The sequence below is a fragment of the Podarcis filfolensis genome (assembly GCF_964270895.1).
Source record: "Podarcis filfolensis genome assembly, chromosome: 13".
NCBI lineage: Eukaryota > Metazoa > Chordata > Lepidosauria > Squamata > Lacertidae > Podarcis > Podarcis filfolensis.
In genome coordinates this window covers 24,803,326-24,830,998 of record NC_139615.1, presented here as the reverse complement: position 1 = coordinate 24,830,998, position 27,673 = coordinate 24,803,326, and the positions used below count along the sequence as shown (strand labels likewise).

The 27,673-nt window shown below is 39.6% G+C and overlaps 3 protein-coding genes across 3 annotated transcripts in view; all 3 read left to right on the top strand.

Annotated features, from left to right (window-relative positions):
- The window catches only part of LOC310748627 (vomeronasal type-2 receptor 26-like), a gene marked incomplete at both ends in the record, with an annotated part of 390,828 nt that overhangs the window by 265,054 nt on the left and 98,101 nt on the right, over positions 1-27,673 (top strand). The gene's annotated exons all lie outside the window — the stretch shown is intronic.
- Positions 7,392-18,222, top strand: LOC310748633 (uncharacterized protein; the record flags this gene model as incomplete). Its single annotated transcript, XM_083584484.1, is given in 4 exon segments — positions 7,392-8,305; positions 16,439-16,556; positions 17,273-17,987; positions 17,990-18,222. Coding segments are annotated over 4 exon segments (1,980 nt in total).
- On the top strand, positions 25,445-26,374 carry LOC310746694 (olfactory receptor 226-like; the record flags this gene model as incomplete). The annotated part of the gene is made up of 1 exon (XM_083580675.1): positions 25,445-26,374. The coding sequence occupies one exon, from the start codon at positions 25,445-25,447 to the stop codon at positions 26,372-26,374; it is 930 nt and encodes a 309-aa protein (XP_083436801.1).

Below are 27,673 nucleotides of genomic sequence, written 5' to 3'. Positions count from 1 at the left end.
ATTACAGAGAAGTAAGTAGCAGGCTGCTCTTGCCTATTAAAAATGAAAGAGCTGTTTTTTGAACCAGCCAGAGAGTGGAGAAGCCTTTTTGGCTTAAGGGTCACATTCCAAAAGTTAAATGCTGGTAGTGTGCAGGGCCAAATCTAAAAGTTGGGGGGGGGGGGGAGGAAGCCACCTACAAAGCCCATAGAGACATCCATACACTTCTCCCCTTCAATCACACCAATATTCCATTAATTTGCACACATTTAGATGTTTGACGTATCCTGAAACAATGATAAAGGGGCACTGCTAAGAGTACTGCATGCCCCACAGGTATGCTTAAAATGTACAAGAAAACAGGCTTTTAGGGCTGCATCTCTAGCCCTCTGGAATAAGTAGCCAGTAGCTTTTAACTTCTTCAAGTAAAATGCCTTCCGGAATCTCTCTAACAAACCAAGATACTCATAAGACATTTCCAGAATTAAATTTAGTGTGTGTGTGCACGTGTGTGTGTGCGTGCACACACACACGTTAACATCTGACTGCAGCAATAACAAGACTGTCCTAAGGGCTATGGTGCTGAGTACTTAAACTGGTGTGTAGCCAGATGCTCTGCATGGCTCAAATCCTACAAAGTTCATTGAAATCAATGAAATTGAATTAGACATATTTGTTAATTTCATTGGGTCTCCTCTGAGTAGTATTAACTAATATATAAATTCCTCTAATATAATGCATTTTATATTGCTGGTATATACAATTTAATGCATACCTCCCTCAATGTATACAATATAAACATTGTTTTGTTGGAGAACTGCATTGCAAAATTCAGGGAAGAGAAATTTTTTGAAGAAATAGCTGCATTGAGTTGCTGCATTCTGGATCAGTTGAATTTCTTTTGCATCCCTATTCTGAATATGACTCAGTTTTATACCACTCAGAAGTTAGTTCAGGGGGCTGACTCCCTGGTATGTTTGCAATGGATGGTGGTCTTAATTTCACTGAACTCAGTTTCCAGAGAGCCACAGCCTTAGATTTTGAGAAACAAAGATGTATTTTTCATGTGTGTCTTTTTCATGTGTGTCTTCAAAAGGTTAGCTACCTTCTGGAAGGAAGTCACGTGGAAATTACATATAGCTAAGAATAGAAGTTGAGGAGGTTTCATTCGCAAACCACAGTATATTCTCATGTTACTGTATGTCTCCTGTGTAACATATGTGTATCCTAACATAACCTACAGGGGGAATCCCGAACTATGCAAGGAATGGGATTTAACTATTGGGTTAAAATGTTTGTATATCTTATCTCAATTTAGTCCTGCCTTTTTTCTTTTAGGGAAAGCTATAAAAAGGGAGCAGACAAGTTTTTTTTTTTTAAAGTGTTGCAGAGAAAAATAACAGTAACAATAAATATATTTTATTGGATAATCTGAATTTTTTGTCTGCAAGATTCATTTGTTATGGCATGTTAGCATATGTTAAGTGACATTACATTTATGCTATTATTTATTTATATAATAATAATAATAAGAAGAAGAATGACAACAACAACAACAATTTATTTGTACCCCACCCATATGACTGGGTTGCCCCAGCAACTCTGGGCGGCTTCCAATATATATTGCTTGATTAATAAAACCTCAAAGTGGTTTACAAAAATTCATCAGTAGACAACATTCTAAAACAGGTGTTTTAGGTATTCAAAAATATTTTAAATCAACAATGGGCTAAAGCCAGATTAAGGTACCCATTAGCTTTTACATATTTGAATAGGCTTGCCAAAAAAGAAACGAAAAAAGAAAAGAAATGGTAGGCCCTGGAATGAAGGGGCCTGCTGAGGTGAACAGTGTGAACAAAAAGGAAATTCCAAAGCCTGGGTGCTGCCACACCGAAAGATCAATTTCTTGCAAGTGCTCGAAGCAGTAAAGTGGGTATATATGGGGTAATGCAATCTCACCTATAAACTGGTCCCAGTCTTTTAGGGGCTTTATGTACTAATAGTAACACCCTGAACTTGACCCAGTAACTGATTGGCAACTAGCGCAGGTCTCTGAGCAGAGGTGCTACATGTTGGCCACAGCATTCCACACTTACTGCAGATTTCAGATCCAGGGCAAGAGAAGCCCCACATAGTAATCCATTCACTTATCAAAATTTATGAAAATATTTTATGTGTAGAAGACAACTGCTATGTAAAGAAACTCTCCAAACCCTTCTAGTACCTTGGTTTACAACCATAATCCGTTCTGGAGGTCCTCTTTCACCAATGGGGCCTCCAAAATAAAAAAGGGTTGTAATCCCCCCCAAATGAGTTGTAATCCAAAAAAGGGACACACACTTCGGGGTTTGACATGGTTGTAATCCAGAACGGTTGTAATCCAAAATGGCTACAAACCAAGGTACCACTATATGTTGCTAATACATCAGAACATTGCTGTTCCATTATGTTCAGTAGACACAGTATGTTTCCAAGAGTTCACAAGATGTTTATACGAGGTTCACAAGCAGTACATTAAAGCAACTGACCAGCAGCAGGTGCTGTGATGAGCTTTTCATACCTGCTTAAGAGCTACCTGTTCATTCAGACTTTTATTGGTTGCTCTTTGCGTGTCGAGGTCCCCAGGTCCACCCCAGTAACTCACACATCACACAGAATTTTTTGTTTAAGATTTTTGGCATAATTTTGGCCACAACTTTATTAAAATACAAATTTGTGAGTGGTTGCGTAGGCATTGGTTGCGACTATCTGCCCCCACCATGGGGGACAGACTGACATTCCGCACGATGCGAAAGTCAGAATAGAGGAATACACTTGGCGGTAACAACAAAGCAGGGAACCTGCCCTCACCCCAAATGCAAACAGGAGCTCTTTGCTATGGCCCGAGCCCCCTTGACAGAGTGGACAAGCAATAGTTAGCCCCCAATTCCTTTAACAGAATCCCTTGCAGCAGCAGCATTAGAGGGGCAGGCACAGCCAATCCATGCCCCTCAACCAACCAAACCATAAACCAATGCCTAACCGCGAACCTTACAAGTTGTGACGATTTGCTATGCAGTAGGCAAAAACCAAATGGCACCAGCCAATCAGCCAGATGGACAAAATCCCTACCAGGCCCCCGCTCCAAACCAGACGACCCCATGACAGGCATAGCAATGTCAAAGCGAACAACCCTATTCTAGGGAGGGTGGGACGGGCAATCCGATGCACGGGCGAGAAGAGGAAGCCCTAGCCTCGTGCAAGGAGATTTAGTATTTCTGGCTGTCAATCAATAAATGGCAACATTAACTTCTTCCCAACAACAAGGGAAGCCCCAATCGCATCAGTGGCCAACGATCAATTAGCCCGCCCCCAACTTTGGAGTGTCCTGGCGGCCCCCACCGCAACATGTGCTCTCCATGAAGGAGAACATGCTTTCCCAGCTTGAAAGGATGTGTGTTCCTGGCTTCAGTGGGTAGAATTTTATAACAAATAAAATAAAACTTACATACAGTAACAGTGTAGGCTCCTATGATGTAAGTAATGGACCCTACCTGCTAGCCTGCTCCCTAAAATATCACTGATTTGCTCATTTCTATATATAAGGTGCCTACATTCTGCATGGACTGGTTGCATGGCAACATGTGCAAATGGCTTTAGATACCTATTAGGTCCATAAATTACGATATAGCATATATTCAACACAAAAAAACAGCAACCATTTGTTGTTGACCAAGGACAGCTGGACATATAAAGGGCCCCATTACCTTCAGTAACTTAGGGCCTCATCAAACCTAAATCCAGCTCTGATTTTATCTCATCATGTTTTCTATGGACTTTGTGTTACACTCTCACATTACTTACATCAACTGTGCATAGTTAAACTGTGGAATTTGGGGGGAAATTGTATTGAATTTGTCTTAATTTGTGGCTCATTTGATAAAATTTGGAAAATCAATAAAAATGATTTGTCCACTCTGAAGAAAAAACAACTATGGAATTTGGACCCACAACATGCAACAATGGCCACCAATATGGATGACTTTAAAAGAGGACTAGAGTAGTGGCAGACCCTGGGGTCTCAAATTTCAGTGGCACCTTATGCGGCTTCAAAATTTGGCACTTTCGCAGACAGGAAAGAAGAAAAATCTTTATGGAAATTCTGGCCAACAGATTTCAGCACAGAACTAGTTATATCTAGGAGTTTGATGTCCCTGGATGCACAGGAGCAGTCTACATGTATTTCCCACACATTTCTTGGATGTCTTCTGCTACTTTACATTTAGAGAGGGAGAGAGGGAGAGAGGGGGGGGGGAGAGAGAGTTAAAAACCCAAATGACAAATTTTGTTTTCTTGTGAGTGCTTTCTAAAACCAGTATCTTAAAATGTGCAACAAATTTAATCTACATGTATAAACTTCCTTGTTGTTAATTTATCTGTATAGCAAATCTATAGCCAGCACACTGCAAAACCCCTCACTGTTATGCAGATGTTTAATTTACACTTAGAAAATGTTACATCTGCTCTGCATTTCCGAACATAGTAACACTCTGGGGACTGAGTCTGAAGTGAGCACCATTTACTTAAAGAGAGAAAACTATTACAAGAAACAAGAACACAATCCCACTGAGGTAAGTTCTCCCCACTTTAAATACATTTATAGATACATTCATGTATTTCAGTGGGAGAAGGCAAAATCCCTGAAGATCTTGATTTAACTATGAATAGAAGGTGCACGGCTTTGGAGTAAAGAGGTTTCAGAGTCATGCAAATGTACAGTTTGTACACCATCCTTGGATTAACAGAGGTGAGAGAAGATTCTTGATGATATAACCACCATAACTAATCATAGTAATGTTGTAGCATGTATATGAATAGATTTTCTAAAATTATTACAGACAGTTGAAACTGATAATTATTGTGTGTTACACAAATTTCCAATTTAAAATTTCTGCTCCATAGCTAGGAGCTGCAATATTTTGAAACAAGGTACATCCACATTTTTTATTCTTTTTATTCTGAAGCTTTTGACATTATTGGATGAGAGATGGTGAATCCTTTGAAGAAGGGTTTGGATCATCTTTGCATAAGTAATTTCTGACATATCTCCACGTCTGCTAAAAGGAAAATAGGTAATGCAAGCTGGCTTTTTAAAAAGCATATAACTGCATGTTTTCATATTTATTTTTTTCATTAGCTATTACGGAGGCTGTTGAAGAGAAAGAGTAGTAGCCATTATATTTTCTAGGCATGAAATGCACTTCTTAACTACATTCACAGTCATGTTTTGGAACAATACATAGAGTAAGTTATTTATAAGAGAAATGCAACAAATTGTGTACTTGGAACCTGCACTGTACATGAGGATCATTTGTCAGTCCTTCAAGCAGAATGTGAATGCCCACACTCCACATGGGGTAATAAAAATGATAGTTGCTGAAGGCCCTGCATGTACATCAGAGCTGTGAAAGGAAATGATATGTGGACTTGGAGAGAACCCTCAGCTCCAGTTCAAAGGTACATGGCATCTGGGAAGTAGACAAAAGTGTACCACAACATGCTTTTAGTAGTCACATTTGCTTGTTTCTCCAGATGGTGTGCCCCCCACCCCCGCCCCGATCTTGAAAAACAGTCTGATATTAGCCTTGAGCAGAAACTGTAATTTTGAGAAAAGAATTATTAGCAGGATGGAAAATTCCTTGTTCTTCTCCTGGTCAATGTATCTTATTTAAAACTGGAAAAGAACCACTGGGGATCACAGTGCGTAGAAAATACCAAAAACCAACTGACTACCATAAGAAATGTGTATATGCAGCTAAGACTTGATATTAATCAAGTCATTGGTTGCATGTATGAAATACAGTTAAACTTTGGAACTACTCTCTGGTAATTCAAACACAATATTTTTCCACAGACACATCCCCAATGATGACTCACTAATCCACTGAGATACTGCTTGAGTTGTTCCTTCTCTCCTTTTCATATTGTATGAATAAGAAGAAAGAAGCCCTATGGGGTGCATGGCTTTCATGAGTTTTGGGTTGTATGCATGTGCTGAACTCAATGCTTTGTCTGCCACAGAGCCACATCAACTAACATAATGATTCTATAATGAGCTCCTCTTTGGGGGAGAATAGGTCTCTTTTTTCATTTTACAAAAAAAAAATAATAGTAAAAATGAAGCACATTGAAAAAATTTGCATATTGCAAGCATTGACAATACTGTCTGCATCTAGGGGTAGTCAATATTTTGTATGATGCTCTGTCTAGGAACATAGAAAAATAAAGATCTTTCTTATGCTCACTCACACAACTAATCTATCTAGCTCAGTATTGTCTACCCACTGATCTTCAACTGGTCAGGACCTACTACTCAGTCATGACCTGATCCAGGAGCACTACCACCATGCAGTTGTAAGATAACATATGAAGAGATGGGTACCCAAATGCATGTTTCAGTTAAAAGTGGGTCCTGAGTCTGAAAAGGCTAAAGATAACTGGCAGCAGATGTCCAAGATCTCAGGTAGCTGTCATACTTAGCCCTTTCTGGAGATGCTGAACCTGGGACCTGTTGTAGTCAAATCAGATGAACAAGAGCTATCAATCACAGGCAAGAGAGGACTCAATCATGTTATCCCTGGCTTGCAGTTGGAATAATACAGCACAGCAACTGAAGCACCACACTATTCTACTAATATGGGGAGTTGGGGACCAATTTCCTAAACCAGTAAAAATGCCCACCAATTCATTTTAACTGGGCAAGGCAAGGTAACAGCTCTGACAGTCTGATTTAGGCAAATATTATGAAGCCAATTTTAGAATGATGGTATAATACATTTGAAAAACCTCAGTTAAGTGCAAGATTAATGAGGTCGCAGCTTGGCCATGTACAGCAGATGCATGTATCATACAAGAGCTTGATATTTTGTCAAGTGTACATTTTGTGGCAAGCTTGGATCTGTTGCTTCACAATGAATGAATTTCGATATAGTGTAGATGCCATCTTTCCCAAGGCAGTGTAGAAAAATTACACACATTGAAAACTTACTAGCAGAATAAATAACAGAGCAATCAATATTAGGTGAAAACAGATATATTGTTATTATAGTTGTTGCTGTATTGTAGATGTTGTTTATTTGATATTTTAAGGAGCCCACAACACCATCTCTTGCAAAAATCTGTTCACATTTGCATTTGTCTTCCAGAATTGAAATAATTTCAAGAAAGACAAACTTTGCACTGTATTCATCGGTTCTTATTTTAAAGAGAGAGAAATAAAATGGTGTGGGAAATGGATAATGTTGCTGTTAACTGTGGATATCCAATAATATTTTATCATATGACATAGACAGCAATGGAGACAGAAGGCACGATTCTGCTTTAAAGCCCCCATCATAATTACAACCCATGTTCTTTATGGTCAAGAAAAGAAAATGGAAAACCACACAATGGTTACACAATTCATCTTAGCAGGTTTCCAAGGCAATCTAGAACTACAGCTGGCTCTCTCTATTCTCTTCCTGCTGTTATATGTCATTACCTTAATAGGAAATATTGGAATGATAACCATCATCACTACTGATGGCCAACTGCAAAGTCCTATGTATTTTTTCCTGAAAAACTTATCCTTTTTGGATGTCTGCTACTCTTCAGTCATCACTCCCAAAGCCATGCTGAGTTTTGCTACTGGAAACAAGGCCATTTCCTACAATGAGTGTGCCATTCAAATGTTTTTCTTCTCTCTCTTTGGGACCACCGAATGTTTCTTCCTTGCTGTGATGGCGTATGATCGGTTCACTGCCATCTGCAATCCGCTGCTTTACAATGTCACCATGTCCAAGAAGACCTGCACCCTTCTGGTGGCCATTTCCTACTGTTTTGGCTTTATCAATTGTTGCACACAAACAAGCCTTTCATTCAGCTTGTCCTACTGTGAGCCAGGGGAGATCAACCAGTTCTTTTGTGATGTCCCAGCAGTCATGAAGGCCTCTTGCTCAGACACTTTTGTAAATGAAATGGTGCTTTTGGGGATGTGTGGATTTATCATTATTATCACCTCCACAACTGTCCTAATCTCCTACGGCTACATAGTAGCCACAATCCTGCGCATACCTTCGGTGGAGGGGAGACACAAGGCTTTCTCAACCTGTACTTCTCATATCATGGCTGTAGTCTTGTTCTTTGGGACAGCTTTCTTTATGTACGGCCAACCTGGAGCTCTCGCTTCTCCTAACCAAGGTAAAGTGGTATCTGTCTTCTACACTATTGTCATCCCAATGTTGAACCCATTAATCTACAGCTTGAGGAACAAGGAGGTCAAAGATGCCTTGGGAAGACTGTTGAAAAGGTTCGCTTTCACCCAGTAAACACTATATTATATTTTTATGGTTGGCAGTGCACAACGCTCAGTTTCTCCACTTGAGGCAAAATGGGAAGTGCTGCTTTGCCCTGTTGCTCTTGCCAACCCCACTGCCTGCTCCTCCTCCTGCTGCTGCTGTGAGCCGTGCTATATCCACTGCTGGCAGAGAAGCAGCACTGCTACCAGCACCAATTTGGGGCAAGAGCATGGCAATTTCAGATGAGATATTGCCACCAATGGACACACTCTTGCTCAAAATTGGTGCTGCTGGCAGCGGCGCTTCTCTGCCACTGGTGGAGATGATGGGGCAGGCAAGACAGCCATGGACATGCTTCCACCTGAATCAGTGCTATAATGGCTTGGGTCTCTCCCACACGCAAAAGATGACTCCGGCAGTAAATTATTTTATGGAGCAGTCAAGTAATTTCGTTGTCCCTGAGAGGGGGCAATGACAATAAAGATATTATTATTATTATTATTATTATTATTATTATTATTATTATTATTACAGATTTATTAGTCCAATAACAAGCCCCGGGTCGGAGCTCAACTAATCTTTGTCATCCTCAGAAAGCACAGTTGCTGGAACTAAGCCCCGCCCCTTCCCCCCAAGAGGAAAACCCCCACCTCCTGTTCCTTTCCTTTTCACACTTCTCGTAAAGTCTTGTGACCCTACGAGATTTTGGAGAGAACACTGCCGGTGTTCCTGAGTCTGAGTCATTATCTGAGCTGACAAGCTGCATACTTTTACTCTGGCTCTCCCTTCCATTACAGTGGTACCTCAGGTTAAGAACTTAATTCGTTCTGGAGGTCCGTTTAGCTAATGAGGCCTCCTACTGCTGCCACACCGCTGCCGCATGATTTCTGTTTGCATCCTGAAGCAAAGTTCTTAACCTGAGGTACTATTTCTGGGTTAGCAGAGTCTGTAACCTGAAGCGTCTGTAACCTGAAGCGTGTGTAACCCGAGGTATCACTGTATCTCTGTGCTCAGAGATCAAGTTACTGCTGTTCTCTGCTGCTTCTCCCTCCCCCTGTATTCCATTCTTCACTGCTCTCTCTCTCTATGTTATCGTCCTCCTTCCCTGTCAGTAAAGGAGCGTAACTGACAAATGGCCTCAACCCAACTGAGACGGCTCCAACAATAACATAGATAGTTGAATATGAGTCAAATTTTGAGGGTGACAAAGTTGCTTTGTGGGACACCTCTTTTTCTTCCAGCAACATTTTCTTTTCTTTTCTGACACTGCAATCTTTCTGTATTGTGTAGCAGGTGTGTGTGTGTGTGTGTGTGTGTGTGTGTGCTGGGAATGTGTCTGAGCCATGCTACAGAGCCCGGAAATAGTTCATTGGTTGCCCAGGCAATGTGATGGTATCTTCCAGCAACTCTCTGTGAGTGTGGGCCAAGTATGTTTATCTGTAAATATAGACACACAGGCTAAACATGAAAGCTTTTACACTGTTTAACACACTTTCTGTCTTTAGTGTTGATTAGGCTACCTCAACTTGTTAGTAATACATTGTTAAGCTAGCATCTTCATATGTCAGAGATTGCCAACGTGCAACCTTCTAGATGTTGTTGGACTGCAACTCCCATTATCCCCAGCCAGCATGACCAAGAGTCAGGGATGTCCAGAGTTGCTGACCATGAATAATAAATGCTTCAATTTGTTCATTTCCCTGTTCTGTTCTTATTGCCTTTTGAACTGAATTTTGAATTATTATTCATATAATAGCATATGCATAATACACTCCACATTTCCTAATATATCAGTACATAAAGAGTACACATTTCCTAATATATCAATATATACCACAATGCATGTAACTTTATTAATACTTTTTAAAATCATGTTGCAGAAATATAGTACTTTAGATATGTATTATACTTGCAATGAATGTGTTTTTGGAAATAATTTTGCATGTTAATCAGCCTTAAAAAAACAAAAACCCTTTCTATCGAGAGAATCAGGGGGGAGTTTAGTTTTTAAAAAAGCAAAGCAAAGCAGAAGCAGAAGCAGCTCAGGCATATGAGGCTGTTTGATGGACATTTGTGGACAAAGCTCAGTTACATCAGGACTTCTAAAGACCATGTATAAATCCACTTAAAACTCATTCCTCCCCCATCCGTTGAAGTATCTCTTAAATTGTGGTATGTTTTAATCTTACAAAACAGAGCACATCTGGAAGCTAGTCCCACTAGGAGCTCTTGCATCTTGAAGCTTAGTGGTTCTCAAGAGATTGAGCTTGACTATGCAAGCAATTGTCCCCCAAGTGTTATGGGACTATTTACACATGCATTAACACCGAACACAGAAAGAACATTGTCGTGACTCGCTTGTTTCAGAGGTAGGTGCCGATATATACTTTTAAGTGAAACAGAACAAAAGCTAATGTTTTCATTTCATTTTGATTCAAAATCTGACCCAATGGAGAATGAAATATCTGCTGTGGTAGGAGAGGAACATGGCACATTGGTCCGATGGAAGAGAGAGGAGGGCACTAGGTCCTTGAAAGCTGAATTAGTTCAGGGGGAAATGATCCAAAATATTTAAGAAGCAGGTTACTGGGACACCATAAAATGCTGCCACACTATAGGAAAAACTTTGAACGGTTGTTTCCTTAGAAGGACCAGATTTTCAAGCAGTAGGTTGCTTATCTCTGCAACTAAGTGAACATTTTCACACTTTAAAGGAAGTAACTGCAAATCAGCTTGACCTTGTAATGTAATCAGAAACACTTCATATTGTAAGAAATATCAAAGCAAGGTGAAACAACAACAAACTTGACAAGGTAAGAGTTGTACATAAGGAATTGGAGCATTTTGATGATGGTGGTGAGCTGAGATCAATAAGAACACCTCAGATTTATTCATTTTTACATATAGTGTAATCTGTTTTTATTAACTAATACATGCATACATTTTTTCAACCCTCACATTTCTTCTTCACAAGACAGTCTCTCATGTTGCCACAGTGGTTCAGTGGTAAAGCATGCCTAGGCTATCACCAGCATCTCCTCATAGGCCTGAGAATATCCCTTGCCCCAAACCCTGGAGTGTAGACAATACTGAATTACATGAACCAATGTTCTAACTCAGTTATTAAAGTCAGGTGTCCATCTCCACTATTCAGATGCCAGTAATGTGTGTGTGTGTGTGTGTGTGTGTGTGTGTGTGTGTGTGTGTATTACTTGCAATGAATGCGTTTTTGAAAATAATTTGGCAAGTCAATCAGCCTAAAAACCCCGCAACCCTCTCTGTTGAGAGAATCAGGGGGGAGTTTACTTTTTTTAAAAAGCAAAGCAGAAGTAGAAGTAGAAGCAACTCAGGCATAAGAGACTGTTTGATGGACATTAGTGGGCAAAGCTCAATTACATCAGGACTTCCAAAGACCATGTATAAATCCATTTAAAACTCATTCCTCCTTCTGTTCTCCGTATCCTTTCCTGCCATCAACTGCATCTGGCTACTAAGCAGTTGGATTGTGCATAAACCATAACACCTCAGCAGCTGTGTGAATGGCTAGGAAGGGCTCTTTATAATTGTCCAGTAGCACCTTAGAGACCAACTAAGTTTGTTCTGGGTATAAGCTTTTGTGTGCATGCACACTTCTTCATATACACTGCAACAGAAGTCACCAGACCCTTATATATAGTGGGAGGGTGGAGTGGGTTTTTTCTCAGAAGGGTAGTAGGAGATGGGTGATTGACTCAATGGGTATGGTAAACCTGTTGACGACTGTTAACGACTGCAATTAGTCCTACAATTTTGCAAGGGATAGTATGCACATAAATGCTTATACCCAGAACAAACTTACCGTAGTTGGTTTCTAAGGTGCTACTGGACAATTTTTTAATTTATTTTGACTGCTTCAGACCAACATGGCTACCAACCTAAATCTAGATTAGAATATGTAATGGAAAGCCATTGCTTCAAAATATTTTAATGGTAACTAGCTGATTGCCTGGTGTGCTCTGGTCCATGGGGTCATGAAGAGTCGGACACGACTAAACGACTAAACAACAACAACAACAGCTGATTTCCTCAGTACACAACAGGTTGATTTTCTTTTAGGCCGGTACATGCTGTCGGACCCCTTTTTGTTTTGTGACCCATCTCTTTTTTTAAATCAGTTTGTTTTTCTTCATTTTAATGATACTGTTTTACTTGTTGAGTCATATATACGTCCCTTGCTTGTTTATGTCCTTTTTCTATTAATTCATGTAACTGCACGCTTATTTCAAGCAACTTCTCAAAATTTGAATTGATCCTCTATTTGGCTTTCCCCTCCTCATATATGTTTTAATATCAGGCAATCAGCAGGGGTTTCCATGGATGTTTATTGTACTGATACATATTGAACTTTTCGTTTTCTATGTTTTCCCTTTTGGTCTTTTTTGTTAGACAACTGGCTAGTCATTCGCAGGGCATTATCTTTGTTTTAGTTTGTACTAAGACTCAAAATCACCATTAGACACTGTATTCATCCCGATGACGATTTAATCCAATGGTGTGACTCAACTGACTACAAGACATCCATCAACGGAATGGGAAGCAATGATATTTTTTTGTGATTCTCCCCTCTCCCTGCAGCCCACACACCAATAAATATGTTCCAGAGCATCAGGTAGATATAGTAACACAAGAGGCTGCAGGAGAGCAGAAACTCATTGAAAAATTATTCACTCCCCATTCCAGTGATGGAAGTTTTCCAATCAGCTGTATGACATTGCTGGATTAATTATCATTATCACCATCTCATTACTTACCTTTATTGATGTCTTTAGGACTTAAAAACTCCTAATAGTTTCTGGATTGCGGAGCTTTGATGATTATTGTAATTGCTTAATCATGAATCAATACTGGTTATGAGAATTCCTTCCACCTCGTTTGCTCTGAGGTACTTAAGCTTCACTGAAATGTCAGTAAGATGCAATCCAGTGGTTCCTAAATGATTTTGGGCCACTGCCTCATTGGTTCCATAAACTCATCCCCAGTACACCATACCCTACGAAAATCATCATTCAGAACTGTGGTTTCCATGATCCATTAAAGAAGATGATAATATAATAAAATCAAAGCAGTAACAATTAATTTCACATTTATTCAAAATCTAGTCAAGACCGGTGTGTTTTTGTTGTTGTTAGCCCAATGATGCATTCTCTTTAAGTCACTTTTCTTGCTTTCTTTTTTAAAAAAACAATCAAATTAAAACTATTTAGTTTAATTAATTCAACAACATTATTCAACTTGATCCAGTGATACCACCTTTTCAAAGTTTGATAGTCATTTACGCCTCCAGCATCCACCTGTCACCCCTTGGCTTTTAGTGCTAATATAGGGAATCCCCCACAAGGGGCAGTAATACCACCTACTTTAGGAACCACTGTTGTGTAATCTCTCTCTCTCCCTCTCTTCCTTTGTATTCCCATTCAGGTTTCTGTTACTATAATTTTACAAAGCAGCTATATTTCTGATGCAAAGTAGCAGTAGAGTGCTCCTACGCCTTTGACATCCACACAGTGAGGATTGCATACTAAAGCTCTCATTTCTGAAGTTTGCAAATACAAATACAAGGATATTTGAAGACATTTTTCCCTGACTTTCCACCTTGTCATAACTAAGCTATGGGAAACCATACTGAGGTCACTGAATTTATATTGGTGAGCTTTAAGGGTCAGCCACAAATGCAAATAGTTTTCTTATTGCTTTTTTTGCTGATGTACACCATCACTCTGGTGGGAAATGCTGGTATGATCTTAATCACCAGTTCCGATTCCAAACTCCATACTCCTATGTACTACTTTCTAAAGAACCTGTCCTTTTTGGATATTTGCTACTCTTCAGTCATCACTCCCAAAGCCATGGTGAGCTTTGCAACAGGGGACATGGCCATTTCCCACAATGGATGTGCAACCCAGATGTTCTTCTTCTCTCTCTTTGGAACCACAGAGGCCTTTTTCCTGGCTGTGATGGCATATGATCGATTCATTGCTGTCTGTAGCCCACTTCTCTACCATACCATTATGTCCAAGAAGAGGTGTATGTGCCTTGTGTGCATCTCTTACTTCTTTGGTTGTGTCAACTGCTGCACCCAAACCGGGTTTACATTTAGTTTGGCATTTTGTGGCCCAACTCACATAAACCACTTCTTTTGTGATGTCCCAGCGGTCATGAAGGCCTCCTGTTCAGACACATTTGTGAATGAAATGGTGCTCCTTGTAGTCTGTGGTCTCATCATTGTGACCACAGCCATAATTGTCCTAGTATCTTACATTTACATTGTTACTACCATCTTGCACATACCGTCTGGCAAAGGGAGACACAAAGCTTTCTCAACTTGCACTTCCCATTTGATGGCAGTAAGCTTATTCTTTGGGACAGTTTTCTTTATGTATGCCCAACCTGGGGCCATGTCCTCTCCCAATCAAGGAAAAGTGGTGTCAGTTTTCTACACAGTTGTCATTCCAATGTTAAATCCGATCATCTATAGCCTAAGGAACAAGGAGGTCAAACAGGCTTTGATCAGGCAACTCAAAAGGAAAGGCTTTGTCTGTTGATACAGAGTTTTTAGCTGTGTGCCTACTCAATAAGTAAATTTTACTGAGCACAATGGGACTTATTCCAGTGTAAGAATGTATAGGACCCCTAGTTTGGCCAGCTATATTATAAGACTACCAATCTGAAGGAAAATTTGGATTTTTCCTGCTTGACAAGAAGAGCTCCAATTACATGCAAAGCACATGACACAAGAAAGCAGTTCAAATGAATCCATGCCAAATATATCAAGGAAACCAATCCAATGCAACACTCAAGAAAGTTTGCCAACCTAGACACACAGTGAAGTCAATATATGCATATAACTAAAGAAGCAGGTTTCTAAAAACCATTTTCCTTTGCCTTCCCCACCCCTTCTAGTGCAAACACACTCACTAAAAAATGTAAATAAATAAATAAATAAATAAATAAATAAATAAATAAATAAATGCTGTTGTGGCCTGCTTCTATTCATAGGCTGCTGCTTGGCACCAACAGAAGAATGCCTCTCAGAGGGCAATGTGTCCATTTGCTCGAAAAATGTTAGTTACAACTACTTTGGGAGGGAGGGAAGTAAACTAATAGGGCCTTACTTCTGAGTAGAATTCCTCAGATTGCCCTGTAATTCAACAATTTAATTGTGTCTTAATAATCTGGGACAAGCGAAAGATCTAAGGTCAATGCATTTATTGGATATGCCTAAAACAGTATCCTTTGAGGCTTAGTCTTTAATCTGGCACCTAACTTATATATATACATATATATGTGTGTGTAACAGAATGTTACATCTGAAATCAATAATATCTGAATAGGGATACTAAAATTTATTTTGTTCAAACATGATGCATTAAACATATATAATATGTTTATTATATTATATGTGTGTGTGTGTGTGTGTGTATATATATATATATATATATATATATGTATACATATACATGTATATGTGTGTGTGTATATATATATATATATATATATATATATATATATATATACATATATATATATGTATACATATACATATATATATGTAGGTATATACATATATCTACAACATACACCATGTACGTTTAATTGCTCTCAAGCAGTTAACTTTATGACACTGTGGGGAATAAATTAACCCTCAGGTCTGTAAGACTTCATTTATTATAAATTCTTTCAAATTCTACTGTTGAGGCTTTCTTGCAGAACAACCTGATGGGGTTGGAATTTCTGCCTACCCCATCCACCTCTTGGGTAAGTTTTATCATTTCACATTTTGGCAACTCTGCAAAAGCAGGTGGGGCTGCTGACTTATTTAATGAATTTGATGCAGAGATTTGGCTTTTCTGAAATCTGTTGTTGTTTTTTCCAGTTCAGACTGTAAACCTAACCCCATTTATCTGGGTGCAAGCTTCACTGAATTCAAGAATTCTTTTATTTTATTGCAAAAAATGTAGGGTTTTCTCCCCCTTAATCTTTACATCAGTTTTACCACCATGGCCGTGGCTTTATAAAGATTCCCTATTTTCTTCCACCCTTTCAATGCTAATTGTTCCAAGCACCCTTTCAATGCTAATTGTTCCAAGCTATTATTTGTGTTGTAGAGATAGAACATGTTCTGGGTTCAAAGAAATGACTAACTGGTATGTTGGCAGTACCGTGCATTTTATTCTGCTTATGCCTAATGGCCAACAGAGCAATCCTATGCATGTCTTCTCAGAAGTAAGCCCCACAGGGTCCAACCACATTTAATTTCAGGTGCCTGTGTATAGGATTGCTGCCTATAGGAATAAAACTGAAGCAACCCGAATAATTTAACATGGAAATAAATTAAACATGGTGTTAGGCTCAATATTTGGGTAGAAGATGCCTGGGTGAAATAATTTCCTTTAAGACAGTGGAGGCAGATGGGGAAGGGAATGTTTAGTATGAGTTACTGCACTGAAGCTGAATTTGTGTGTGTAGTTAGCCACTGAGTTGAAAGGGAAGATGTAAGGATCAAGAAAGACATTTTTGGGAGCTGGAACCATATCCTCCCTTCAGATGTTAAGGCGAGACAAGCGAATTTAAGACCTAGCCAAACTGGTGTCTTCTATATGTTGTCTGACATTCCCTTCCCAAACTCCCAACAGCCCCAGCCAACAACATCTACAGAACACCATGACAAGCTCTAATGAGAAAAGAACCCCCCTCTCTTTCTCCATTTCCCCCCCCCTAAATGATGGAAATATATCAACAGTGATGTAAAAGGAAGGCATAAAAATTAAATTGTCAAAAAGAGAAAAATAAATGTAGACAGCACAAAGGAAAATATAATTCAACCACATCAGAATGATTTGATGAACTTATTACTAACAGTGGCTGGCCAAATGTTTCCGAGGAGCCAACTAACAAGAGATGTTTGCTGTGTATCATTAAAATGTTTTAATTTATTTCAGGAACCTATCATAGACAACTGCAGCACAGCCTCTGAGTTCGTCCTGGTGGGGTTCAGAGATCTCCCAGAGCTGCAAGTAACATTTTTCATCACTTTTCTGGTGCTGTACATCACCACAGTGATGGGGAATGGTGGTATGATTGCTGTCATAAGTGCTGACTCTCAGCTCCACACCCCTATGTACTACTTTCTCAAAAACTTGTCCTTCCTGGACCTCTGCTATTCCTCCACCATTGCTCCTAAAGCTCTAGTGAATTTTTTTGAGGAGAAGAACATCATCTCTTATGAGGGTTGTGTGGCCCAGTTGATGTTCTTCACCATCTTTGTTACTACAGAAGGGTTTCTTTTAGCAGTCATGGCATATGACCGCTTCATGGCCATTTGCTACCCACTCCTCTATCCAACTAAGATGTCCAAGAAGTCTTGCCATCGTCTGGTGGCCACTTCCTATGCTTGCGGTTGTACAAACGGAGTGATTCAGACAAATGTCTATTTCCATTTGCGATTCTGCAACCTCAGCAAAATCAACCACTTCTTCTGTGATGTCCCTGCTGTCATGAACGCTGCCACTACATACACATATCTCAACGAAGCTGTGATGTTCTCCTTCTCCAACGTTATCATTGCCATCACCACAGTGGTGATATTCACCTCCTACACTTACATTCTCTCCACCATTCTCAAGATTCAATCTGCAGAGGGCAGGAGAAAAGCATTTTTACCTGTGCCTCTCACATAACAGCAGTGACCATCTTATATGGGACAGTCTTCTTTATTTATGCGCAGCCTGCAGCCATGTCCTTCCCAGCTCAAAGCAAAATTGTCTCTGTGTTTTACACTCTTGTCATTCCAATGCTAAATCCCCTCATCTACAGCCTTAGGAACAAAGATGTCAAAGCAGCTCTAAAAAGGACTCTGGGGATAAAGAGGTTCTTTTCAATGAACAGATAAAATCTGGCAAAACCTTATGGGGGTGTTAAATCCCATAAGCCAAGCCAAGCCAGAAGAAAATCTACATTTGTAATCAGAACTCTCAATATTCTGTTTAATGCAGGGAAAAATCCTATGGCAAGATCCACTGGGATGACCAACATGGAATCTCTGGCTCAGCTATCTAACTGATGCCTTAGCTAGTACTGAACTGTTCTGAACATACACCAGCATAAGTTGCTCATCCTAGCTGGTTGAGTGGAAGCTGACTGAACTCAAGTCTGGTGTAAGCAGTGGCAGTGCCGGGTTATTTTGCACCCTAGGCAAGGCACCTCCCAGCCCTAAAATTGCTAACTTCTATTTTTAAAAACAGATATTTTATAGAAAAAAGAAATATAAAAAGATATTAAAAAATTGTCCAGTAGCACCTTAGAGACCAACTAAGTTTCTCCTTGGTATAAGCTTTTGTGTGCATGTACACTTCTTCAGATACACTGAAGAAGTAGTCACAGTAGTCACCAGACCCTTATATATAGTGGAAGGTGGGGTGGGGGTTTTTTCAGGAGGGTAGTAGGAGATGGGTGATTGACTCACTACCCTCCTGAGAAAAACCCCACCCTCCCACTATATATAAGGGTCTGGCAAATTCTGTTTCAGTGAATCTGAAGAAGTGTGCATGCACACGAAAGCTTATATCAAGGACAAAGTTAGTTCGTCTCTAAGGTGCTACTGGACATTTTATATATGTATATGTATGTGTGTGTGTGTGTGTGTGTGTGTGTGTGTGTGTGTTGCATCAGACCAACACTGCTACCTACCTGAATCTAGGAAAAAGAATAATACATCAATTTTTTGATTATCTTTCTCAAATACAAAATAAAATCTTTTAGCAAACAAAATATTTTGAATAATCTTGTGAAGTGTGATGTTAAAATTTAAGTCTCTTAAAAGTTTCAGTTTCAGACAAATCTCCGTTTGCATACCTTTTCCTTTGCAAATTTGGTCACCAATTTATTCAGGTCAAGTGCTCATGATAGGAGAAATAGGAGCTAAATATTCTGCAAACTTCAAAAAATCTTGATTGCTAGCACAGTACAACTTTTCAGTTGTACCACGAAATGCCAAGTTTTGCATGCCAAGGACTCTGACCAAAGCAATCAAGCATTCCAAGATCTGTCGCCAATACTGTTCATCTTGCCAAATTTTCAACTGGTTTCATCAATTGCTTTTCCTTTAGATAAGCACAATTCAAGTTGTCTCCACGTTTGCTAGTTTTCTAAATGGTCAGTATTGCTCTCTTGTGAAGACAGAATTGCTCCATTGTTCTTCTAGTCTTTGGAGCCTATTTCTTGTAGGGTTAATGCATCATGTTTTTTACTGTTCACTAGTGTGCCAGTACACACCCTCGAAGTTTATCGAATGCTTACCTAGAACAGAGCTTTTAGTGTGGCGGCACCCACACACTGGAACGCACTCTCTGCTTGAAATTAGGGTGCTACAAACAATTTGTTCTTTCACCAACCTCCCTAAGACATTTTGTGATGGCATATGACCGATTCATTGCTGTCTGTAGCCCACTTCTCTACCATACCATTATATCCAAGAAGAGGTGTATGTGCCTTGTGTGCATCTCTTACTTCTTTGGTTGTGTCAACTGCTGCACCCAAACTGGGTTTACATTTAGTTTGGTATTTTGTGGCCCAATTCACGTAAACCACTTCTTTTGTGATGTCCCAGCGATCATGAAGGCCTCCTGTTCAGACACATTTGTGAATGAAATGGTGCTCCTTGTAGTCTGTGGTCTCATCATTGTGACCACAGCCATAATTGTCCTAGTATCTTACATTTACATTGTTACTACCATCTTGCACATAACGTCTGGCAAAGGGAGACACAAAGCTTTCTCAACTTGCACTTCCCATTTGATGGCAGTAAGCTTGTTCTTTGGGACAGTCTTCTTTATGTATGCCCAACCTGGGGCCATGTCCTCTCCCAATCAAGGAAAAGTGGTGTCAGTTTTCTACACAGTTGTCATTCCAATGTTAAATCCGATGATCTATAGCCTAAGGAACAAGGAGGTCAAACAGGCTTTGATCAGGCAACTCAAAAGGAAAGGCTTTGTCTGTTGATACAGAGTTTTTAGCTGTGTGTCTACTCAATAAGTAAATTTTACTGAGCACAATGGGACTTATTCCAGTGTAAGAATGTATAGGACCCCTAGTTTGGCCAGCTATATTATAAGACTACCAATCTGAAGGAAAATTTGGATTTTTCCTGCTTGACAAGAAGAGCTCCAATTACATGCAAAGCACATGACACAAGTAAGCAGTTCAAATGAATCCATGCCAAATATATCAAGGAAACCAATCCAATGCAACACTCAAGAAAGTTTGCCAACCTAGACATACAGTGAAGTCAATATATGCATATAACTAAAGAAGCAGGTTTCTAAAAACCATTTTCCTTTGCCTTCCCCACCCCTTTTAGTGCAAACACACTCACTAAAAATATATAAATAAATAAATAAATAAATAAATAAATGCTGTTGTGGCCTGCTTCTATTCATAGGCTGCTGCTTGGCACCAACAGAAGAATGCCTCTCAGAGGGCAATGTGTCCATTTGCTCGAAAAATGTTAGTCACAACTACTTTGGGAGGGAGGGAAGTAAACTAATAGGGCCTTACTTCTGAGTAGAATTCCTCAGATTGCCCTGTAATTCAACAATTTAATTTTGTCTTAAAAATCTGGGACAAACGAAAGATCTAAGGTCAATGCATTTATTGGATATGCCTAAAACAGTATCCTTTGAGGCTTAGTCTTTAATCTGGCATCTAACTTATATATATACATATATGTGTGTGTGTAACAGAATGTTACATCTGAAGTCAATAATATCTGAATAGGGATACTAAAATTTATTTTGTTCAAACATGATGCATTAAACATATATAATTTGTTCTTTCAACAACCTCCCTAAGACATTTTTAATCACCTAGGGTTTTTCGTTTCTCAGTTGCATTGTTGGATATTGTTTGTGTCCGTTTTACAGATGGATTGAATATATTCTTATTGATTTCATTTTGTATTTTGTTTTTCTTTCCTTTTTGTGAACTGCCACAATAGTGTTGAATGGTGGTAGTTTATGAATTATTTTAACTAACTGACTAATCATGTTGGACAGTCGGGTGTTCTCTGATTCTCCGATTCAGATTGCATATTTAGTGTAAGAATTGTCTATTTTAATCTAAAGTGAAATTCAGTTTAGAGGTTTTTGCTTAGGCATAGCAGTCAAGGAATTGGGAGGGATGCTGGAATAAAAACACAATTGGATTAAACTGGTGATATTTCTTTGGTTGCTGCTGACGATGATTTCCTACAACCATAACCTAAAATTATTTGCCTAAAACTTCCAAGTCCTGGTCATAGCTCAGTGCTAGTGCACTTGTTTTGTACTCATAAAGGTCCAGGTTGAATCCCTGGTATTTCCAGGTAGGGCCAAAATCCCGAAGAACTGCTGCCTGACAGTGTAGATAATACTGAACCAGATGGACCAATAAAGTCCTGACTTGGTAAAAACACAGCTTCATATATTCCCATGCAATTCTCTCAAATGTTGTTGAACACTTAAAGTATAACACTTTCACTTCAAGTGCTATAAAGTGGCATACATTTTATTCTATGCCCACAACAACAAAACAGCCAGGACAGCAACACTATGAGGTAGTAGCCTCAGAATGCTTCCAGAATGCCTTTATTTTCAGGCAGGTTTCAATTCCATACCAACACATTCAGATTACACAATTACTATTGACTTGAACAACAACCCACTTCCATACAAGATCAGCATTTATGATAAGGAAAGTGATGCAAAATGCACAGGAAAGTGTCGGACCGCACCTGGTGTAACATGATCTAACTTGCCGCCCACCCCCTGCCACAAATCAGAATGAAGGCATACTAAATAGTCAACATCTAAGTCCCCTGCAAACAAATAAGGACGAATGCTTAATAAATGGGTCGTCTAGAACCACCTGAGATATTGTTACTGACTGAAGGTCACTGACAAAGTTTCATTATGGAGAAAGAATTCTAACCCTGATCTCCCTGGTACTTTGTCACATCAAATGCTATGCTAGACTATGCCCCATTGTCTAGAATTATATTATTATTCAGTTATCAAAATCCTGTAAGTTCAGGATCAGATATAAGACACAAGGTCCAGATGAGGAGGATGGAGAGCCTGGGACCAGCAAAATTGTCCTACTTTGCCTTGTAAAGCATGAAAGCCTAATTGTATTGCCAGGGGTCCCTGACACCTCTGTCTAAAAGGCACCCAGGTGAAAGGGCTGGAAACAAATTCTCTGTGAATACAGTGACCGAGTAAACCATAGCAAGGTCCATATGTGAATGTGTCCATTCCTCTACTGAGCAGGGCCCTAACAGCCTGGATGGGTGGGTGGAAAATTCCTGCAAAGGCAACAAAGAAGGTGGCCTGTACCTGGTCATCCCCCTATGTACACCAGAGGTGGGCTGGGCACAACCCTCATATCCTTGCCCCTGATTGATCTCATGGGTGATGTCTGCCCACATCTGGAAGGTTCGGCATGGCTGGTAGTGGGCTGCTGCAGGTGGCTACCCACCGCTATCTGCACCGGAAATTGGTGGAGTCCCTGGACCAACCACGGCCATGCTGTGCAGCAAATGCCCACCCCCACCCTGAGCCCCAGGTGAGCAGATATTATACCAACATTTAATAAGAGCTGCTTTAGATGTCAAGAAATGGTACAAGGTTTGAGTGATATGGCTTTTGATTGCTAACTGGCAGAGCTTTGGGTAAACCACCATCCTTTCACCCTTCAGTATGCACACAAAGCAAAGGGTTAAAGTTCAGAAACATGTAAGCACATTGCAGTATTTAACCAAAAGGGGGCCGTTTCCAGAAGAACTTTTGCGGCTACTTTTGGATGTGATGTTATTGGATATTTTTACTTGGCATATTGGCAAGCTTTATGCTCACTTGTGTGTATTTTTACATATTATTTATCAATATTACTACTGCATTTATTCTTTTTAAATGTGAATCACTTTGAGCACAGCTGTATTTGTGGGAAATGTAGTATATCAATATACTATGCCTACTATAATGGTTAACTTCAAACATTAAAGACTGACAAATTTGAGCTGAACTATGCTAATACATGTGATTCAGTAGTAGAGTTGATGATTATGTTCCAGCTATGACCCGAGGGAACAAGAAAAAAAAGGAGAGGGTCAGAGGAACTTCATGCAAACTCCCCAAACATTTTATGACTGACTGATCTTGGGTTGCTGAAGAAACAGTATTACCTCACACATCTAGCACGAGTCTCTATGCATTATGTTCCATCTTTCCTTCACATGCAGCAGACCAGTAACCGAAAGCCTGCAAAGACACCCAGAGAGACTTTTCTTCTCTACAGCTTTGGCACAACCACAAAAAGACTCGCATTGTTTGCCTTTACAAATATATGTATATATATTTGGGGGTGGAAACTAACAAGTTATCCTGTGGATGTACTGCTATGTAAGTAAACTTTGTCAATAACGATGCCAAATCTTTGCAATGCAGAACAATCAAATGACTGCTTTTTTTATATCAGCTAACACTTTACACGATGAATCTATGTGAATTGTTCTTTAAAAAAAGGAGATGTGCATGAAAGTAGATAATTGATGTATAACATTTGTTTTAGAATTTTAGAAATCTGAGCAAATGGGATTTTGGTAATGCAAGGCCACTGTTGTGAAATGTCTTCTCACCTACCCATGCCTTTGAATCTCATTTTCATGGGGAGAATTATCTTAAGAACATTTTTCCAACTTCAGAGAAATGAGGCAAAAATTGCACAAATTGTCTCAATTATGTACAGAAAGCAGCATTTTAGTTAGCCATATGTTGCAACAAGTTGAGTGGTTCTTTCAGATTTTTCCTTCCCTCCTTTTTGTTTGTTTGTGTGTGTGTGCACTAGTGCATGCACTTGCACGTGTGGTCCAGGGAGGTCCTATCTTGCTAGTTCAGTATCTGGCTATCCCAGCAGTTATACAACCAGGCAGTGGCCGCAGTTGCTGGCTTTCTGCCTGACTGGCTTGCTCGAATTACACTCTGTACAGAGCATTTTTCACTCTGCATACTTCCACCTGTACTGTGGACAAGGAACAAGATAATGCTTTTCCATTATTTGTTATAATGTCTTTAAGCAGATCAGAGTTGCCTCCTCCCCTGGAAAAAATGTAAGTATTTATGCCCCCTCTTTCGCCCCCCCATAAATAAATCAAAGGCAGAGAAACCTGTCACCCATGTCATCCACTCATTGTAATTAAATGGATGAACCCAATTCCTAAAACTGAATAAGAACACCACTGGGTGTATTTAGCATTGCTTATCTAAAGCTAACATTACTTAGAAACATAGGTCTATGTGGCACATTGTACACCATTTTGATGGTCTCAAATAAGTAAGTAAGTAAGTAAGTAAGTAAGTAAGTAAGTCCTTCTAGTGAAATGTTGTCAGTACTGACTAGCAGCTCTCTTAAGATTTGAAGCAGGAATCATTTACGAGTCCTGCACCAGAGACTGAAGCTGGGAACTTTTGCATACAGAGCATGTGTTCTATAACTGTGCTATGGCTTCTTCCAAGTTACACCCCTATGATGAGCTGTAGGTCTTAAAAGGGGAAGGTTATGTTGCTGTACCTTGTCTCTTACAATCCCCTTCTTCCAAAATGATTTACCAGTGCCACTAAGCTTTTTCACTCTCTAGCTCTCTCCACATAAATCCTTTGGTCCCTAGGTCCTGTGTGGTGTTTCTCTGGCGAATAACACCTTTCACACACATCAGAAAATCTGGGTTATTTCTGAACATGCTGTCAAGCATTTTCTTCCCTCAGAAGTTAAAATGTTGAAGACTATCACCATACCTTCAGAGAAACCAATGACTTCTTTCATGCTCATAATCCTTATTGAAATTATAATATGTGTTGGGATCTCTGCAGATGCAGAACTGTGCCATTGTTTTCTGACTCAGTCTGGTAAATCCTTATAGACAATGGGATTTTAGCAGATTAAGAAATATGATATGACAAGATGCTGATTTATTTATTAATTTTGAATGTGATTTGGTGCTGAATAATATGTATCTATAAAATTGTGAAATCTGAACTTTGAATATTATTACAGCTCTAAACAGCAACAACATATTATTGAGGATGAAATGGGAGAACAGGACACATACATTTATCCTAGTAGGTTTTCCTGGAGACCCTGAATTGCAGATGTCACTATTTACGCTTTTTCTAATTATCTACACACTGACAATAACGGAGAATGTGGTGATCATTGCCTTAATCTGGATGAACATCAATCTTCATAAGCCTATGTATCTCTTCCTGAGTAATCTTTCTTTCCTGGAGATCTGGTATGTCTCCGTCACGGTTCCCAAAATGCTTGCTGGCTTTGTGGGAGAGAAAAGAGAAATCTCTTTTATAGGTTGCATGGCTCAGCTGTACTTCTTCCTGGCTTTGGCATGTACTGAGTGTGTCCTCTTAGCTGTTATGGCCTATGACCGTTATGTTGCCATCTGCAACCCATTGCGCTATCCAGCCATTATGAGTCAAGACCTCTGTGTTCGTCTAGCAGCCGGATCCTGGTTGAGTGGCTTTTTTATTGCCATGGGGAAGGTCTTCTTCATCTCACGGCTGAGCTACTGCGGACCTAACACCATCAACCACTACTTCTGTGATGTTTCTCCACTTCTCAACCTGGCCTGTACTGATATGTCATTGGCTGAGCTCATTGACTTCCTATTGGCCTTACTCATTCTCCTGGGCCCCCTTTCTGTGACAATTGCCTCTTACTTCTACATCATCTCTACCGTACTTCGAATCCCTTCAGCCAAAGGGAAGCAAAAGGCCTTCTCCACTTGTGCCTCACATCTTCTGGTAGTCACTATTTTCTATGCTGCCTCTCTTTTCATCTATGCCCGCCCAAAAGCACTCACTTCCTTTAACTCAAACAAGCTGGTGTCCGTTGTCTACACAGTCCTCACACCGCTTTTCAATCCAGTCATCTACTGCTTGAGAAATCAGGAATTCAAGGATGCCCTCAGCAAAACAGTTCATGGACCTTCTCGACGTTAAGCATAAGGCAAAGAACTAAGTAGGTAGATGTTTCTACATTGAGACAGTTCCATATACTTATACAGTGGTACCTCTGGTTGCGGACAGAATCCGTTCCAGAGGTCCGGCCGTATCCTGAAGTTTCTGCAACTGGAGGCACCGCTTCTGTATAGACACATGGTGCATAGAGAACGTCTGTGCATGCGCGAGCGGCAAAACCCGGAAATATACTTCCGGGTTTGCCGCTTTCACTAACCAAAGTTTACGTTACCCGAGGGTAACGTAAGCCGAGGGTCTACTGCATTTTCTAAATACTAATACTGTAATTAGTATTTTTTTTATTTATATCACCCTTAATCCGTAGATCTCAGGGCAGTTCATAAGATTACAATATAAAAACCAAAAAATACATAGTAAAAATAAGAACAATAACAAACCAATATTTCTCCATCCCACAACACATTTTAAAGGGCCTCAGATGTTAATCAGCCAAAAGCTTTGTTGAAGAGGATTGTCTTAAATAAGCTAGGACTATATGGTTTCTTTTCCCCTGAATGTTGGGAGTGACACTAACCTTGCCCAGCAGTCCCTGGAATCTTACATCTAAATATCTAGTAAGCATTGACATGGCGGGGGAGGGGGAGAGAGTTAAACAAATGCTTTTGCTATCATATGAAAAAAAAAGTTGTCCAAAGCTGGTTTGATAAATTCTTGAAGCTGCAATATATGAATTTTATTTGAGATGAACATTACAAATTGCTGAGAACCAATGTAAATTATTATTATTATTATTATTATTATTATTATTATTATTATTATTTCCATATAGTTCCAAGCTAGGATATGCAGAAATCGGCAACAACACTAGGGAAGTTTTTGGATATGCAGCTGTATTTCAAACCAAGTGTTTTGAGGTCTAATATCTTAAGCTGCATGCTTAAGACATTTCCCAGTATCTGTTATCCTGCCGCCCATTATATATGTTTGCATCACTCTCTTCCTCCTACATTTTGTTTTTCCATAAGTATGTTTTAGTGATGGGAAGCACCTTATCCTGCTCTAGGCTGGATTCAGGCCTGTACTTTATAATTAAAGCTATTTTCTTAAAGGATTGGCTGTGGAGGTCGATTCTTCGCTTGTTCAAGCATCAAGCTCGTATACATGGTTCTTCCCCCTCTGTATTTTACTTTCACAACAATCATATGTGGTAAGTTTGTCTGAGAGCCTGATTCAGTGAGCTTCATAACTAAGTAGGGATTTGAACCCTTTTCTTCCAGGTCCTAGTCCAACACTCTAACCACCACACCACATATCATCAAG